Source organism: Thalassophryne amazonica, chromosome 9 (assembly GCF_902500255.1).
Source record: "Thalassophryne amazonica chromosome 9, fThaAma1.1, whole genome shotgun sequence".
NCBI classification, from domain to species: Eukaryota; Metazoa; Chordata; class Actinopteri; order Batrachoidiformes; family Batrachoididae; genus Thalassophryne; species Thalassophryne amazonica.
The window spans coordinates 45,170,043-45,186,726 of NC_047111.1; the positions used below are offsets into that span (position 1 = coordinate 45,170,043).

At 42.1% G+C, this 16,684-nt stretch overlaps 1 protein-coding gene across 1 annotated transcript in view; it reads right to left on the reverse strand.

Moving 5' to 3' along the window:
• Positions 1-16,684, reverse strand: part of rapgef6 (Rap guanine nucleotide exchange factor (GEF) 6) — a 217,466-nt gene that overhangs the window by 40,817 nt on the left and 159,965 nt on the right. Inside the window, 1 exon segment of the mRNA XM_034177980.1 lies at positions 14,076-14,316. Coding sequence (XP_034033871.1) covers positions 14,076-14,316 — 241 coding nt within the window.

Sequence of the window (16,684 nt, forward strand, 5' to 3'; positions counted from 1 at the left end):
TTCCATTCTTGTTTTGTTCAGCCAGTTTGTGTTTTCATTGTTTACCACTTGTTTATTTAGTTCTTCTCATTTGTTATATTATCTGTTGTGCTATAGTGTCAGGTTTTGTTATCTCAGTTTCTGTTTTATTTTTAATTTGTTTAGCCACTTTGGTTTCTTAGTCTGTTCCAATTTAGTTTTGTCTTAGTGTTTTATTTTCTATTATTCTCAGAGCAGTTTTTATGAAGTTTATCTTCTGTGTTTGTAATCCTCTGGTTTGCTTTTCAGTTTTGTTCTTAGATTGCACTCACATCCAGTTATTTATGTTCACTCCACGCAGCACCTGTTACTTAAGTCCTTAAGCATGGTTTACACATAGACGGTTTTGTCGGTGGGTAGTACGTAGACCGAAGTTCGCAGTAGCTCCGGCTGTTTTCGTGGTGGAAAGGGGCGGAGCATTTCGCCGGCGTTTTGACCACCGTACTAGCCGCAAATACGCGGATAAAACGCCGCTAAATCCGCCGAATAAAGTGGCATTTTGATGCCGTAGCATCCGCCACACGTCAGGCAATGGGGGTTAATACACAGTTCTATCCTTTACAATCGCAGGTTAAGACGCGCGTGAAAATGGCGGTGTTCTGCTGCCTCCGATAATGCCCTGTGTACCGCTGGATTTATCCAGGCAAATCCTGCGTTACTCCAGGAACTTCTGCATATAGGCACCGCCCCCAGAGTATAACAGGCTGAAGCAGCAGGAATACATGCCTCTGTCACTGCAGGGGGAGGGAGATCATACTCAGCCTTTTCTTCTCCTCAACGTGTTGCTCCGTCTCCACCACAGGGCTACCCTCTGCTTCTGAACCAGACCTCTCGGTAAGTCCTTGCCGCTGCCAATTTTCTTTTAGGAGGCATAATGGAGCATCTCTGCAAAAATATCTGGAGCTGGCTGCGAGTGAGAGGCCTGCATGCAGTGCGCTAGCGTTTTTATATTGACCGTCGCCTATCGGCCGTTTGGAACGCCGTTAACCGGGAGGTGGCGTTTAGAACGGCGTACTGTCCACTAGCGCCGCCGTTTTGTCTGCCTCTGTCGCTAGTTAAAAAGCCCTTGAGGACGCCGATGTGGGCTCTATCGTCGTTTTACACACCGTTGATTAGGGATACCACACCGGCCGCCAATTTCGGCGGTGTAAACTGCGGCACTACAGGAAGGGGCAGGATGAAACGGCGATTAAAAAGTATCAAACGCCATTGTTCACGTTGTCTCCATCGTCACGCAAATTCTCCGGGAGCGCTCCCGGAATTATTCGACATGTTGAATGATTTTTTCTACGATTCCCGGTAAAGCCGGAACTAAGCCACACCCCCTAGTGCCGGCGTTAACAACGGCGTGTGATCCTTAAGACGGCCAAAAATTCTTCCGGGACGCTTCCGGGAGCTCTTACCGTCTATGTGTAAAAGGGGCTTTACAGTCTCACAGCACACCTCCAGATTGTTGTCTTTTACACTTTCCAGCGTCCTTCATAGTCTTGGTTTCTGTCTCGCCGTGTTACGAATCCTGCTCTGTTGTGTTCGACCATGCCTCATCCCGGATGTCGGTGTTTGCTGGTGCCTCTGAACCCTGCTTGTTTATGACTGCGTCTCAGCCTGATCCTGTTTGTACCTCTGCCACGCTGACTGACCACATGTGTACCGAACCTGTGCCTGAAATAAAGACCACGTTTTCTCTTACACCTAAGTCAAGTCTGGGAGTCTGTATTGCGGGTCCAACCGCTCCTGGTGCCAGGCTGTCGCCCGGCTTGACAGAGATTAGACATAAATGACTTAGTGAAATATCAGTGTTTTAGATTAACAAGAGTGCCAAAATAAATTACATAAATTATATGTGCATGAATTAACTAATACAAATCAATAAGCAATTTTAAAGTAATAGATACAGGCTACATTGACGCATGGATGTCTGAATCCTTCTAAATGTACAATGAACTAGTTGATGACTCAATTTTAAAGCTGAATTTAACTGTTGTGCTGCTACTTCTGCATCTTTAAGACCTCGTAATAGTTCAAGGTCAGCACAAGGCTGTCGCGAGACTCCTCATGAGAATGATTAACTTTGTTTTGAAAAATGTCTGTGATGAGGAAGGATTAAATGCACAGACAATTTCCCAAAGGGAATGAATAAAGTATAAATTATTATTATTATTATTAAAACACAAATGGTCTGATAGTGGGAGGATAATTCTAATCCAATTACTTTTGTTCTGCAAATCTGATTGGTTAATTGTGTGAGATTTCAGACCATTAAATATCGCCTTGACGGTGGCATAATATTTGACTGTTTCACATTTGATGGATTACTCTGTGCCCTGACCACGTTGCTACGCAGATGTCAATAATGGTGCTGTCAGCTGAGAGCGAGACAAACTAGTGCAGCAATGACGAAGCAGAAATGCGTGGATTTAAGATACCATACGAAAGGATTGATGTGGATTCTGATACAGAATTACTCAATGCAGCAGATGAGATGGAGAAATCTGTGGGTCTGCTCACAGAATTTCCAGTTTGGCATGAAGACGCTGTTGCTATGGTAAGCTTTGACGAGCTGACCACACCCTTTGACAACTTACAGAAAAATAAACCGTGCAAACAATGTGATTGGATTAAAATGGGAATAACCCTGTTGTGTCTGATGATTTGCGCATGTTAATGCTGGATTGCGGTTACAAAAAAAAAAAAAAAAAAAAAAAAAAAAAAAAAAAATATATATATATATATATATAAAGCCAGCAATCATCAACAAAATGCTGCTTGTTGCTTTGGTTTTTCATTTATCTTTGATGTCTTTTTAGTAGAATGCAATGGGCCCCAAACCTGGGGTCTAAAGTTGCACCCTAGGCCTAACCAGATCTGGCATTGTATCCGAGGGCTCTCTTCAAGATGGTGATCGTTCCCTTAATTGCAGACAGCTGCACCTCATGTGCACTTGGGTGACCGGGGATTGCCTCAAGGTATTTCTTCAGGTTCTTCTTCATCAGGCCTGTTGCACCCACCACAACTGGGATGATGGGACCCCTCCCGCAGCAGTTATCACTTCATCACCATCAAAACCCCCAGATCAGATCAGCCCTCACCCTCACCATCATCATCATCACCGTCAGCACCAAAACCCACAGTGGATCAGCCATCGTCCTCACCCTCACCATCCTCACCACCATCATCATCATCATCGTCACAGTCAGCCGGAACAAGCACCCACTCTCACCGTCCTCCCTCCTTCACGGCAGACCAGGTCAGGAGAGAGCTAAGGAGACTCCACCCCAGGAAGGCAGCAGGCCTGGATAAAGTGTGTCCCAGAATGCTTAAGGCCTGTGCCAACCAACTGGGGGAGCCCCTCCAGCATGTTTTCAACCTGAGCCTGCGTCTCAGAAAGGCCCCAGTCACATGGAAGACATCCTGTGTCATTCCAGTTCCTAAGAAGACACACCCGAAGGAGCTGAATGACTACAGGCCAGTCGCTTTGACATCCCACGTGATGAAGACCATGGAGCGACTGCTGCTGAGCGTCCTCAGACCTCAGGTCAGACATGCTGAGGACCCACTGCAGTATGCATACAGGGAGAAGATGGGAGTGGAGGACGCCATCCTCTACCTCCTTCACAGGGCCCACTCTCATCTGGACAGGGGTAACAGCGCTGTGAGGGTCATGTTTTTTGACTTCTCCAGTGCCTTCAACACCATCCAGTCCCTGCTACTGAGAGACAAGCTCATGGAGATGGAGGTGGACACTCATCTGGTCACCTGGATCACTGATTATCTAACTGGAAGACCACAATACGTCAGACTAAGTAACTGCACCTCGGACACAGTGATCAGCAGCACTGGAGCACCACAAGGAACTGTGTTCTCTCCAGTTCTGTTCACTCTGTACACATCAGACTTCAATTACAACTCGGAGTCGTGCCACACGCAGAAGTTTTCAGACGACACTGCTATTGTGGGATGTGTGCGAGAGGGACAGGAAAGAGAGTACAGGGACCTGATACAGGACTTTGTGGAGTGGTGCAAATCAAACCACCTGCAGCTTAACATTGCCAAAACAAAGGAGATGGTAGTGGACTTCAGAAGGTCCGGGCCCACTCTGCAGCCAGTCTCCATTGAGGGGGTCGATGTGGAGGTGGGCCAGACTTACAAATATCTGGGGACACTTATGGACGATAGGTTGGATTGGTCAGCCAATACTGACACCCTCTACAGGAAGGGACAGAGCAGACTGTACTTCCTGAGGAGGTTAGGGTCCTCCAGGATCTGCCATAAACTCCTGCGAATGTTCTACCAGTCTGTGGTAGCCAGTGTCCTCTTCTCTGTGGTGGTCTGCTGGGGGAGCAGCATGAAGAGGAGGGACGCCGGGCGACTGGACAGGCTGGTGAGGAAAGCTGGTTTAGTGCTGGGAACAGAGCTGGAGACACTAACATCAGTGGCAGAGAGAAGGACCCTCTGTAAACTGCTGGCCATCATGGACAATGTTGAGCACCATCTGCACAGCGCCATCATCAGGCAGAGGAGCTCATTCAGCGGCAGACTGCTGTCCCAGTCCTGCCACACGGACAGATTCAGGAAGTCTTTTGTCCCTCGGGCCATCAGACTGTTCAACTCTTCCCATCTCAGTAAGAAATAATCCTGTGACACATCTGTTTGACCTTTTATTGCTTTCTTTTGCACTACCAACACTGTTTACACTGCTTACTTCTTTGCACAACCTACACTGTTCACATTGTGTACTGTCTACATCTGTGCTACCTTCTCACTACTGCACTATTACATTTACTCCTCCGTCATATTCTCTGAGACTGGATGCTGCACTTGCACACAAATTTTATTTTTAGTTAGTAGCTTTTATTGATTAGTCCATTTTTCTTTTATTTACTTAACCCTATTTTGTGTGCCTGGTGCAATGTGTGTGTCTTGTCTAATGTGTCAGCTGCTGGATGCCTTGAATTTCCCTCTGGGATCAATAAAGTATCTATCTATCTATCTATCTGATATTGATGTCTTTCAATGACCATGTTGTTCGTAGGTCATTTTTCAGGTCTTGGTATTTCGAGATCTTTCCCCTTTCCGCTCGATTCAGGCCGTACTCATTGGGGACTGTCACATCAATGATTTTGGCTGTTTTCTCTTGCTTGTTCCAGATGACAATATCAGGTTTGATTGCACCTCCTTCAATGTGTCTTCCTGCTGGGATCTCTGTCGTAGAAGACCGTTACTTTTCCGTTGGATGAGACTGGTGCTGGCTCGTGCTCCCAGACATGTTCTTTGACTTCCATCTCCAGTTCCTTGCAGACCTTCCAGTGGAGATATTGACAGATCTTGTTGTGTCTGGATGTATAATGCCCATCTGCCATGAGGATCTGGCATGCTGAAGTTAGATGGTTTACACTCTCAACAGCTGTATGACAGAATCGGCATTTATCATTCTGTGAGATCCCTGCCATTTTTTTGAAGCCATTTGTTAGAAGTCCCTGATCTTGTGCTCCAATCAGAATTCTTTCTCCATCAAAACCAAGTTTTCCATTTTTTAGCCACTGCATTGATGCAACTTTGTCGATGTATTCCTTCTTGAGTTCTTCTTGGAAACGTCTTTTGTGCTGTTTCCATCTTTCCACTCGATGTTTTCCTTCTCTTTTGCTGTATTGGTCTCTGGTCTGTCTTGCAAGTTTTGTTGCAGGCATGAGACTGTTGCTTTTTCTCTCTTGTAGAAGTTCTCCGCCAAGGTTTTTTGCCAGTTTAGTGATTGAGGTCCATTCGGTTAAGGCCTCGTGGTGTTGTGCGACCCTTTTTATGATTTCTTCTTCAGAGCTCTTTAAGTACTGTCCAATACTTATTATCGATGCTCTGTAGGCCCTGTTGTTTTCAGTGAGACCCATACCGCCTTTTCTGCGAGGGAGATATATTCTGTCCATGCACTGATTTCTGTATGTGACTTTGTGGAGGGTGAGCATCTTCCTGGTTTTTGTGTCCAACTTATTAAGCTCACATTGTGGCCAGTCCACTATGCCAAACCCATAGGTCACCACTGGTATTGCAAATTGGTTTATGGCTGTGATCTTGTTTTTTGGTGTCAACTGTGTTTTGCAGATCTTTTTAAGCGGTTTAGGTATTCTTGTTCTCATTTTCTTGTGCTCAATTGTATTATGTTGTTCGATTCCCAAGTATTTGTATGTGGAGTCTACGGCCAGATCTTCAATGTAGTTCCCTTCATCCAATTGTATGTTTTCGGTTTTTGTCTTTTTACCTTTTGTCATTGTGCATTTTGAGCATTTATCCAGTCCAAATTCCATGCCAATGTCTTTTGAGAACTTATGGACAGTTTTCAGGAGGTGACTGAGTCCCTTTTTTGTGTTGGCATAGAGTTTCAAATCGTCCATGAACAGCAGATGGTTCACAAGTTTTGTTTTTTTTTCCTGCTTCTGCTTAAGTTATATCCAATGTCATGCTCCTTCAGGGTTTTGCTGAGCGGGTCCATGATTAAGCAGAATAAGAGAGGCGAAAGGCTGTCTCCCTGAAATATCCCTCTCTGAACTCGTATGTCTGGGATTGTTATTTGTCCCTCTGTGTGGTTGAGGGTGATGGTGGTGTTCCACTTGTTCATTTGTGCTCTCAGGAAAGATGTTATTTCCTCATTGATGTTGTAGAGTTCTAAGCACCTCATGATCCAGAAGTGTGGTCCTTGGGTGTGATGAACCAAACCGCTTTAGATCAGAGCCCTCTGTGTGGCTGCAAACCCTCTCCGTAGCCCGGTCAAAACGACTGACACCGCAAAGGCTGTGACTGGTCACTTTTCCGGTTTCACGCCTTTCTCTTCTATCATATTTTAAAAGTTTTTGCAGTGTGCACGCCAATTACAAATGGATCATGGATCAAATAGAGAAACATTTGGCAGAAAAGTTCATAAATATGACCAACTTCACAACACTGAGTTGGAAAAGATGCTCAAATGACCTGCAATTCATGGAGGGAAAGTGTACGTAACATGTCGTTGGTTTGGAGGTTGACAAATGAATCTATAAAAAGCCCCATAACTCCCTGCATGACCATGGAGTTATGGAGTTGCAGAAGCATAAATCAGGCTTTAGGATTTACCACTCTACAGCAGACGTACAGAAAAAAGTGACTCGACCAAATGTAAACTTTTAATGTACATAATGTCTGGCACTTATTTAAGGCAGGCATTCATTTTTTTCAGACAAAGTTCTGACTCAGGCATTAAATGATGCAGGTCCAGATTCCACATTAGGCGTTTAATCAAGGAAATACATAAGCCTAATTGGTGCTGGGGATTCCCACGTAGATCGTTCAGCGTATCCTGACTGTAACTAATCCATTATAAACATGAACAGATTTTTGTCCATTTTATACATATAATGGATTTTGTCCATTTTATATATATTTATATAACAGATTTTGATTATAATGGACAAAATTTGCTGGTCCACCTGAATCCATTATATGCGAGTTTTACTATATATATATATATATATATATATATATATATATATATATATATATATATATATATAGAGCGAGAGAGAGAGGAGAGAGAGATGATGACACACAGACAGACAGGAAAACAAACAGAGAGAGAAAGAGAGATGAGAAAGAAAGTCATCTCTCTTTAGGCCTAATCTTCAACATTTTTCTGGGACAGCTTCCAACAGCAGAACATTTTTCTTCCCTCGTAACGTTCATCCAAATTTGTAAAGCCAACCCCAACTCCCACCTGCTCTCTAATGGTGCAGTAAAGTGCCCAGTCTAGTAATGCTGCATATCATGGCCCTCAGACAAACAGCAGGCAAACCCTCCAGCAGAAGGGGAGTTTGGGGGGGGCACAGTGTTAGAACAGATGTAGCACTAAATTACACTCTGTAAGTGACAAGAGTAACTGAGAGTGTAAAGGGTATCCGCAAGCAGAATGATACTAAGAAAGAAATACTAGTAAATTTCACACAAAGTAAGTTACCAGAAAACAATGATGGACAAAATGAGTGTATAATGGAACAGATGCTGAACAGACGGTAATTGGAAGTGGCTTAGATAGCTTGTGTGTGTTCTGATGTAAGGAATCAACTGCGCACCCATGTATTTTTGTCCTCTGCTAGACTTTCATTCACCAGTCCAATAAGAGCAGGTGGATATATGTAATAGGGGTCATACTATCTATATAGACCAGGGTTCAATTCCACGTGCTCCAGGCTACATGAGCTGATATAGCTGTCAGCTGTACCTCCAAAGCACATCTCTAACTGAACATTTTATAATATACAAACTTAAGAATATTACCATCAGCTTTGCCTTGGGTATAGTCCAGACCCATGTCACAGACCTTAGTCGGTATTCGGCATAACTGGAATGCAGAACGTGACTTCTTGTAGCACAACAGCAGTCTGTGACACTTTTCAGTTTCTGAAATGGTTATATTTTCCATGTGTGTACGATGTCTTTCCTAGTCATAGAAAGCCCAGTAAAAGGTGTTAATTCTTTAATGTTGATGTCAAAATGACATTTATTTCCTCTTCTTTTTCCCTGCATGCTGTGTGCGGCATGTGTGAATGAACCAGACCCGCATACATATTTGGCTGTTCAGGTGTTTTGATGCTAAAATTCAAAATTTTAAGCTAAAATTAAAATACAAAGCAGACTACTTTTTTTTTGCGAAAACTGACCAGAGCAGAATTTCTGGACTTCATTAATGATGGTAGCACTGCAGTCAATTCATACATGGCTGAGATCGATATATTGCTCAAGCTTTTTCTCCATTGTCCCACCCCTAGGTTTTATGCTCTTTTAATGTACCTAAATTTAAAAAAAAAATTCTTAACATGCAACATATCCAATATTCTAATCAAATTACATTTATTTCTGCAAATTTGACTGGTTAATCGCGTGAGATTTCAGACCATAAAATATCGTGTGGACGGTGACAAAATATTAAAACCGTTTCACATTTGATGTGCTACTTCGCACCCTGTGTCACTAATGGGGCTGTCAACTGAGAGAGACAGAAACTAGTGCAATGCTGAAATGCGTGGTTTTATTGGATTTAACTGGATTGATTGATGGATTTACTGTGGATTTAACTCAAAGCAGCTGACGAGATGGAGAAATCTGTGGGTCTGCTCATAGAATTTCCAGTTTGACATGAACACGCTGCTACATTAAGCTTTGATGACCTGACCACACCCTTTGACAACGATTCATCGACCGAATTACTTACAGAAAAATAAACCGTGCAAACGATGGAATTGGATTACAATGGGAAGAACCCTGTTGTGTCTGATAATTTGCGGATGTTCATGCTGGATTATGGTTGCAAACTCCTTTTTAAAACTCAATTCGCGACTGTAAAATCCAGCATGAGCGTCTGTAAATCATCAGACATAACAGGGTTATTCCCAAATTTACCCAAAATGTAGTAAAATATGGGGATTTTTTTTTTACCTTCAAATATATATAATATCATTTCAAAAATTGGGTTGTATGAATCAGAATTTTTAACAAACATCTTATGACTGTTATCTAAGTTGCACCTTTTTATTCTGTTGTAGCCAATATGATAGTAAAAGTGCCATAAGCATTCTTCTTCTTAAGCATTCGACAATGTAAAATATGCATGACAGAAGAAACAGATAAATCCTCAGGTGGACAAAACTTTTTCCAGCATCACATGGAGTGTGTTACTGTAGCCCAAGAGTTTTTCTAAGTGTGTGCAAGCTGCCAGCAGCATGTGTGGGTGCACATAAGTGCACATACCTGTATGCTTATAGTTCCATTTACAAAGGTCAATGACTCAATTCATAAATGCACCTGAATCTGAGTCAAGCCAACATAAGAAAAGTGCATGACTGTATACATGTGCACATGTTTTGTGTTAGGAAATGGTTATCAGGGCTAGGAATATATATATATATAAAGTCACAAAGACTGTCCTGAAGCTATCATGTACTTGTTACTGTACACATGGTAGAAGAGGCCAGTTAGAAAAAAATGTAAACTACATGAACAAAAGTAAATCAGATCATCTTGGCTCTGCAAAATTGTCAAGAAGTGAATGCAAAGCAACTGAAACAGCACAAGCTTTTAGAAAATATGATTCCATAGAGAAAAGCTCTCACTAAAGTGGTGAATGATTTTCTGCTTGCAATGGTTTTGGACACTACTACGGTTCTGGTGCTGTTAGTGCTTCGTTTGATACCGTGGATCATCATATTCTACTCACTAGGCTGAAGAATCATTTTGGGATTATTGGGAGTGCCCTTGCATGGTTGACGTTATACTTGACCAGTCGTTCTCACTGTGTTTTGTACAATAACACTACGTTTAACCTTAGTGACCTGAAATTTGGGGTTCCACCGGGGTCCTTCTTAGGCTCCCTGCTTTTCTCCCTTTATATAGCACCCCTTGGGCACATACTGCTGTGTTTTGGGGTTACCTTTCACTGCGATGCTGGTGATACTCAGTTATACATGCTGATAACTGCTGGTAATCTCATGCACATAAAATCCTTAGAAGACTGCCTTGCATCAGTGAAAAGCTTGATGTCTAGCAACTTCCTACTTTTAAACACTAATAAGACTGAAATGATCCAGGGGCTGACTCTTGGTCCAGTGAGACATCGGCATCAATTTGACTAGCTAACGCTTAGCCTAGGCTTGTGTGTCATACATCACACTGACAAAGTGAGGAACCTTGGGGTAATTTTTGATCCTACATTGGACTTTGGCCTCCACATTAGAGATATTATGAGGACTGCTTTCTTTCACCTGTGAAATATAGTGAAGATTCATCCCATCCTGTCTATGGCTGATGCTGAACCCTGATTCATGCATTTGTCTCTGATTCATTCGTTTGTCTCTAGACTGGACTACTGGAATGTTCTATTTTCTGGTTTACTACAGTCTATTATTAGGGGTCTCCAATTTGTTCAAAATTCTTCTGCCAGACTTTTGACAGGAAGCAGAAAGTTCAACCACATTACACCCATTTTGGCATCTCTTCACTGGCCTCCTGTCCCTGTGAGATCAGATTTTAAGGTTCTGCTACTAACCTATAAAATTGCTCACGGACTGGCACCTCCCTACTTAGTTGACATAATTAAACCCTACGTTTATTAGGAAACAGAGTGTGCCACAGCCTCAACTTTATCTAAATTCTGGGTCTTTTAGTGAAGCTTAGGGCTCGTGGCCAGCGATCACCTTAGTATTTCTTCTGTTTTTCTTGTTGCTTAATGCTGACACATTATACTGTATTTGTTGTCTTTCTGATGCCTGATTCTGTTTCTCTCTGTTTGAGGTGTGGCTCCATGAAGAGATACAGTGGGGAAAATGAGTATTTGACCCCCTGTCAGTTTTGCAGGTTTTCCCACCTACAAAGAATGGAGAGGTCTGTAATTTTTATCGTAGGTACACTTCAACTGTGAGAGACAGAATCTAAAAAAAAAAAATCCAGAAAATAACATTGTATGATTTTTAAATAATTAATTTGCATTTTATTGCATAAAATAAGTATTTGATCCCCTACCAACTAGCAAGAATTCTGGCTCTCACAGACCTGTTAATTTTTCTTTAAGAAGCCCTCTTATTCTGCACTCTTTACCTGTATTAATTGCACCTGTTTGAACTTGTTACCTGTATAAAAGACACCTGTTCACACACTCAATCAATCACACTCCAACCTGTCCACCATAGCCAAGACCAAAGAGCTGTCTAAGGACACTAGGGACAAAACTGTAGACCTGCACAAGGCTGGGATGGACTACAGGACAACAGGCAAGCAGCTTGGTAGAAGACAACAACTGTTATGATTATTTATTAGAAAGTGGAAGAAACACAAGATGACTGTCAATCTCCCTCGGTCTGGGATTCCATGCAAGATCTCACTTTGTGGGGTAAAGATGATTCTGAGAAAGCTCAGAACTACACAGGAGAACCTGGTCAATGGCCTGAAGAGAGCTGGGACCACAGTCACAAAGATTACATTAGTAACACATGATGCTGTCATGGTTTAAAATCCTGCAGGGCAGCAAGGTCCCCCTGCTCAAGCCAGCACATGTCCAGACCCGTTTGAAGTTCACCAGTGACATCTGGATGATCCAGAGAAGGCATGGGAGAAGGTCATGTGGTCAGATGAGACCAGAATAGAGCTTTTTGGAATTAACTCCACTTACCATGTTTAGAGGATGAGAACAACCCCAAGAAAACCATCCCAACCATGAAGCATGGGGGTGGAAACATCATACTCTGGGGGTGTTCATCTGCAAAGGGGACAGGACGACTGCACCGTATTGAAGGGAGGATGGATGGGGTCATGTACTGCAAGATTTTGGCAAACAACCTCCTTCCCTCAGTAGGTGTATTGAAGATGGGTCATGGCTGGGTTTTCCAGCATGACAATGACCCCAAACACACAGCCAGGGCAACTAAGGAGGGGGTCCATAAGAAGCATTTCAAGGTCTTGGAGTGGCCTGGCTAGTCTCCAGACCTGAACTCAATAGAAAATCTTTGGAGGGAGCTGAAACTCCAAACGTGAAAGATTTGGAGAAGATCTGTATGGAGGAGTGGACCAAAATCCCTGTTGCAGTGTGTGAAAACTTGGTCAAGAACTACAGGAAACGTCTGACCTCTGTAATGGCAGACAAATGTTTTTGTACCAATTGTTAAGCTGTTTTTCTAGGGGAACAAATACTTATTTCATGCAATAAAATGCAAATTATAAAAAAAAAAAAAAACATACAATGTGATTTTCTGGATTTTTTTTTAGATTCTGTCTCTCACAGTTGAAGTGTACCTACAATAAAAATTGCAGACCTCTCCATTCTGTGTAGGTGGGAAAACCTGCAAAACTGACAGGGGGTCAAATATTTATTTTCCCCACTGTAGGTGTGGTGTCTGTTTCTGTAACCCTCCTGCCCTGTGCACCGGCAACATTTGCTGTGTATTCATTTTGTGAATTGTTTTATAAATTGTGTCAGTAGCATGGCCCAAGCAGAGGGTCACCCTTTTGAGTCTGGTCTGCTTGAGGTTTCTTCCTCAAATCATCAGAGGGAGTTTTTTCTTACACTGTCGCCTGTATGCTTGCTCTGGGGGTAAGGTTAGGTTGAAGTAACGTTTTTGTTGGTCAGTACTCAGGTATTCAAGACACCTGTTCACCTGTTCTCTGCTCTCTTCTCGGTATTTGTCCATAGGAAAATGTGGTATTCACACCATCTCTAAACCTATGGTCTAATGAATTGGCCTTGTGATTACAGAACCTTCAGGTTGAACTGTACTGCCAGCACACATGTGAATATTTTCAGCCACACCATGCTGCCTGCTGAGGCCCACACCCCTGACAGAGGATAAAATATTAATGTCAGTCGAGACCAGAAGTGAGAGACAAAGAGATAAAACCTGACAGGGAGACTACTTCAACTCCATAGCCTGTGATCCAAATGTCTTTCATATCAAAGTAACTTTCATCTTGAACAGAATGTCCTACATCAAACAAACCAATTGATGTTCCACAGACTGGGAGACTTTGGAAACCACATGCTTCAAATATGTTCTGTTGCAAAAGCAACAGGCTTATCATTCCAAAAAATCTAAGGGCCCTGTTGTACACCCAGTGTGTCACTACTATATACCATCAACTTTTTATTTTTTTCTTGCCCAGCAACCATGCGCTCTATAGGGTGTACTCAGAGTAGACCCAGGTGCCTTGGACTGTGCCTGATCAAGACTTTCCATGTGTTTTTTTTTATCTGTATGTAGACCTGTGGTCTTCACAGTACACTTTGTGGGCATGACAAAGTAGGTGATTCAAGGATGCACAGTGTATTTTCCAAATACCAGAGTGTCTTTATGACCAGAGTGTATTTATGGCTCTTGAAGAGAAAAGCATCATGGTTTTTTCTTCAAGAGCCATTTCTTGGCAGGTGCGACTTATATTCCGATATGATTTACATGTCAAAAAATATGGTAGATGCCAACAATTTGACATTTCGTAGATATTCCCGTTTCTTAGAATGTAATAATGTTCCACATCAGTAGAAACGTTGTATCTCTTACCTGCCGTTAAGTTGAATACGATCGGCCAGTTTGGAGAGCTGGTCAGGCAGGCGGCGCTGTTTTATGACCCCTTCTGGGCTGACTGATACCTCACAGAGGGAATATGTTTCTGGCGATGCAAGGAGGCCAAACTCATTGACAGTATGGGCTACCACATCTTTGGCAGTTGTGTCCTTACTGATGATGATGTAGCAACTCTGTTGATCAGCTTTGAACACACGGATCACCTGGTCTGGGATGTCTGCAAGACAAAGAGAAAGGGAAGAGGAAAATACAAAAAGTTAAATGAAGATTACATTTATGCAGTGTTACATGATGTTGAGATGCATACTATACAAAATTTCAATAATGCAATGAAAGTAATTGTAACTAGAAAAGTACTAAAAGAATACTGAATTGTCACTGAATTGTTTTTATTTGTTCTAGGTTTAGTTTTTACCTTTATGTATCACATTACTACAACAACAACACTTGACCCACTTGTCTGTGAAAAGCACTACTTAAATAAAGTTCACTATTCAATGACTCCATCACCTTTTGTGGTTCTGCTCCAAAGATCAGCCTTACTCTAAAGCATCTTAATTTTCAAGTTGTCCTATTCATAAATGAACAAAACAACTTTGGACCAAATATGGAAAATCTTCTCTTGCACATTTTCCACTAACAGAACTCAATAAAGACCATTTGCATCCACATCACAACACAATGTTTCACCTTTTAAGAGATGGCCTCTTGCATTTGTTTTTGTAAGACCAATTTCTGAATCAGCTGGCCTCTTGCATTTGTTTTTGTAAGACCAATTTCTGAATCAGCTACACACCATTTTAGACTTATCGTCAAACATTTGTATGTGTCTATGTATTCTATGTAAAAGTGTCTACAATTAAACACACCGAGTTACTTGACATTACTGCTGTAATTAAACCTATTGTTGGTGAATCCCTCCGGCTGCGCCCTTGTTTTCACTTGGAGTCACCACATGTATGTTTATTTGGCTCAATTTTTTAGGCAGGTGCACCTCCCAATGCAACTCCAACTGCATGGAGAAACGGGGAGGGGTGGGGTTTGAACCGGGAAAGCAAGAGCACTAACCACTTGGCAACCACCCCTGCCAATTAAACCTTCTAACGTATCATTTAAATGTGCAGCACAGGTAGTCGTTATGGTGACAAGCAATCCATCTATCCATTTTCTATACTCACTTACTCCAATCAAGGGTCACGGGAGCCTATCCCAGCAGTCATGGGGTGTGAGGCAGGGTACACCCTGGACAGGATGCCAGTCTATCGCAAGTGACAAGTAATGAGAACTGAAATAAACACTAAATAAAAATAACAATATATGGATATTGCTCCAACAACAAGTTTAGAGAAGTAATTAAATTTAAGTTTTGGGATGGTAACAGTCTAAAGGTTGAAGCAGTAAGTCTGAGACCAGAGGATCCTTGTTTCAAATCCCTGTCAGATTGGAAAATCACTAAGTATAAATCTCCAAGCTGTGCAGTTCTGTGCCTTGCATGGCCGCATGCTGACACTGGTAAGCGAGTCCGTGTGTGAATGGGTGAATGTGAGGCATCACTGTAAAGCAAAAACAAACCAGTACTAAAGTGACACTGGTCAATGACAATAGGAGCTTAATTAGTGCTTACCACAGATTTTGACATATTGGTTCCAGCAAACACAAATCATCTCATCTAATTAAAGAAAGAACTATGCACACAACAATAACAAGAAGAAGAAGATGACCAACAAGACAAGGAAGAAGAAGAGGAAGAACAACAACAAAATAATAAGAAGACAACAGTATTATTTCTCTGATGAACAGCGACTCTGGGTACATGAGCAATCAAATGTTTTTACAGTGTTTACAATTCAATTTTGATTTGGCACCATGTCCTGAATGTAATTTTGGCTTCTTTACCAAAGTTTTTATGGCATTTGGATTTTAATTCAAATGAGTATTTTTACTTTCTTGCACTAACCCATGTCCCAGGGCCTGCCAACATCACAGTTTGTGTGTGTGCCAGTTAAACAATTAGGTGGTAACCAATGTGTTTGGTGAATCATCTGTCATCAGTAGGTCAAGGAGTCTGTCACATATTGTTGATGAAATCACTGGAGAGGTGAATTTTGGTGGTGATCCAAAGCTGTCTCACAATATTTATCTGCTGCTTCAGTTTATTTAGCCCTATGAGACACCTCTTCCTTTTATCTGCTAATTCAGCTTTCTTGCGTTATGTTGCCACCAAGACCTTTTGGACATATAAGAATTCTGACTGTTTGTCTGTTGGATGGCAGTATTAAGAGTACCCTGGCAGAGGTGATGCATCTTCTCGGAGAGCGGCATGTAATTAATAGTGTTAAATGCTGGAGCAGCTGGCAGTGAGCGCAAGCACTGTGTGGTACGATGTGTATTAAATAATGAAAATGTTCTCATAGAGTAAAATGCTGCATTAAAGATCCCAGCATTTGTGTAAGGAGGGAGGTATGGCCCATTAAGCATAGGCAGCCAAAGAGCTTTAAAAATCATGAACACTGCATGGTGACAAATGGAGGGAATAACAGCAGAGATGAAGTTGTCACATAGGTGCAATGCCTGTCTGGGTGTTT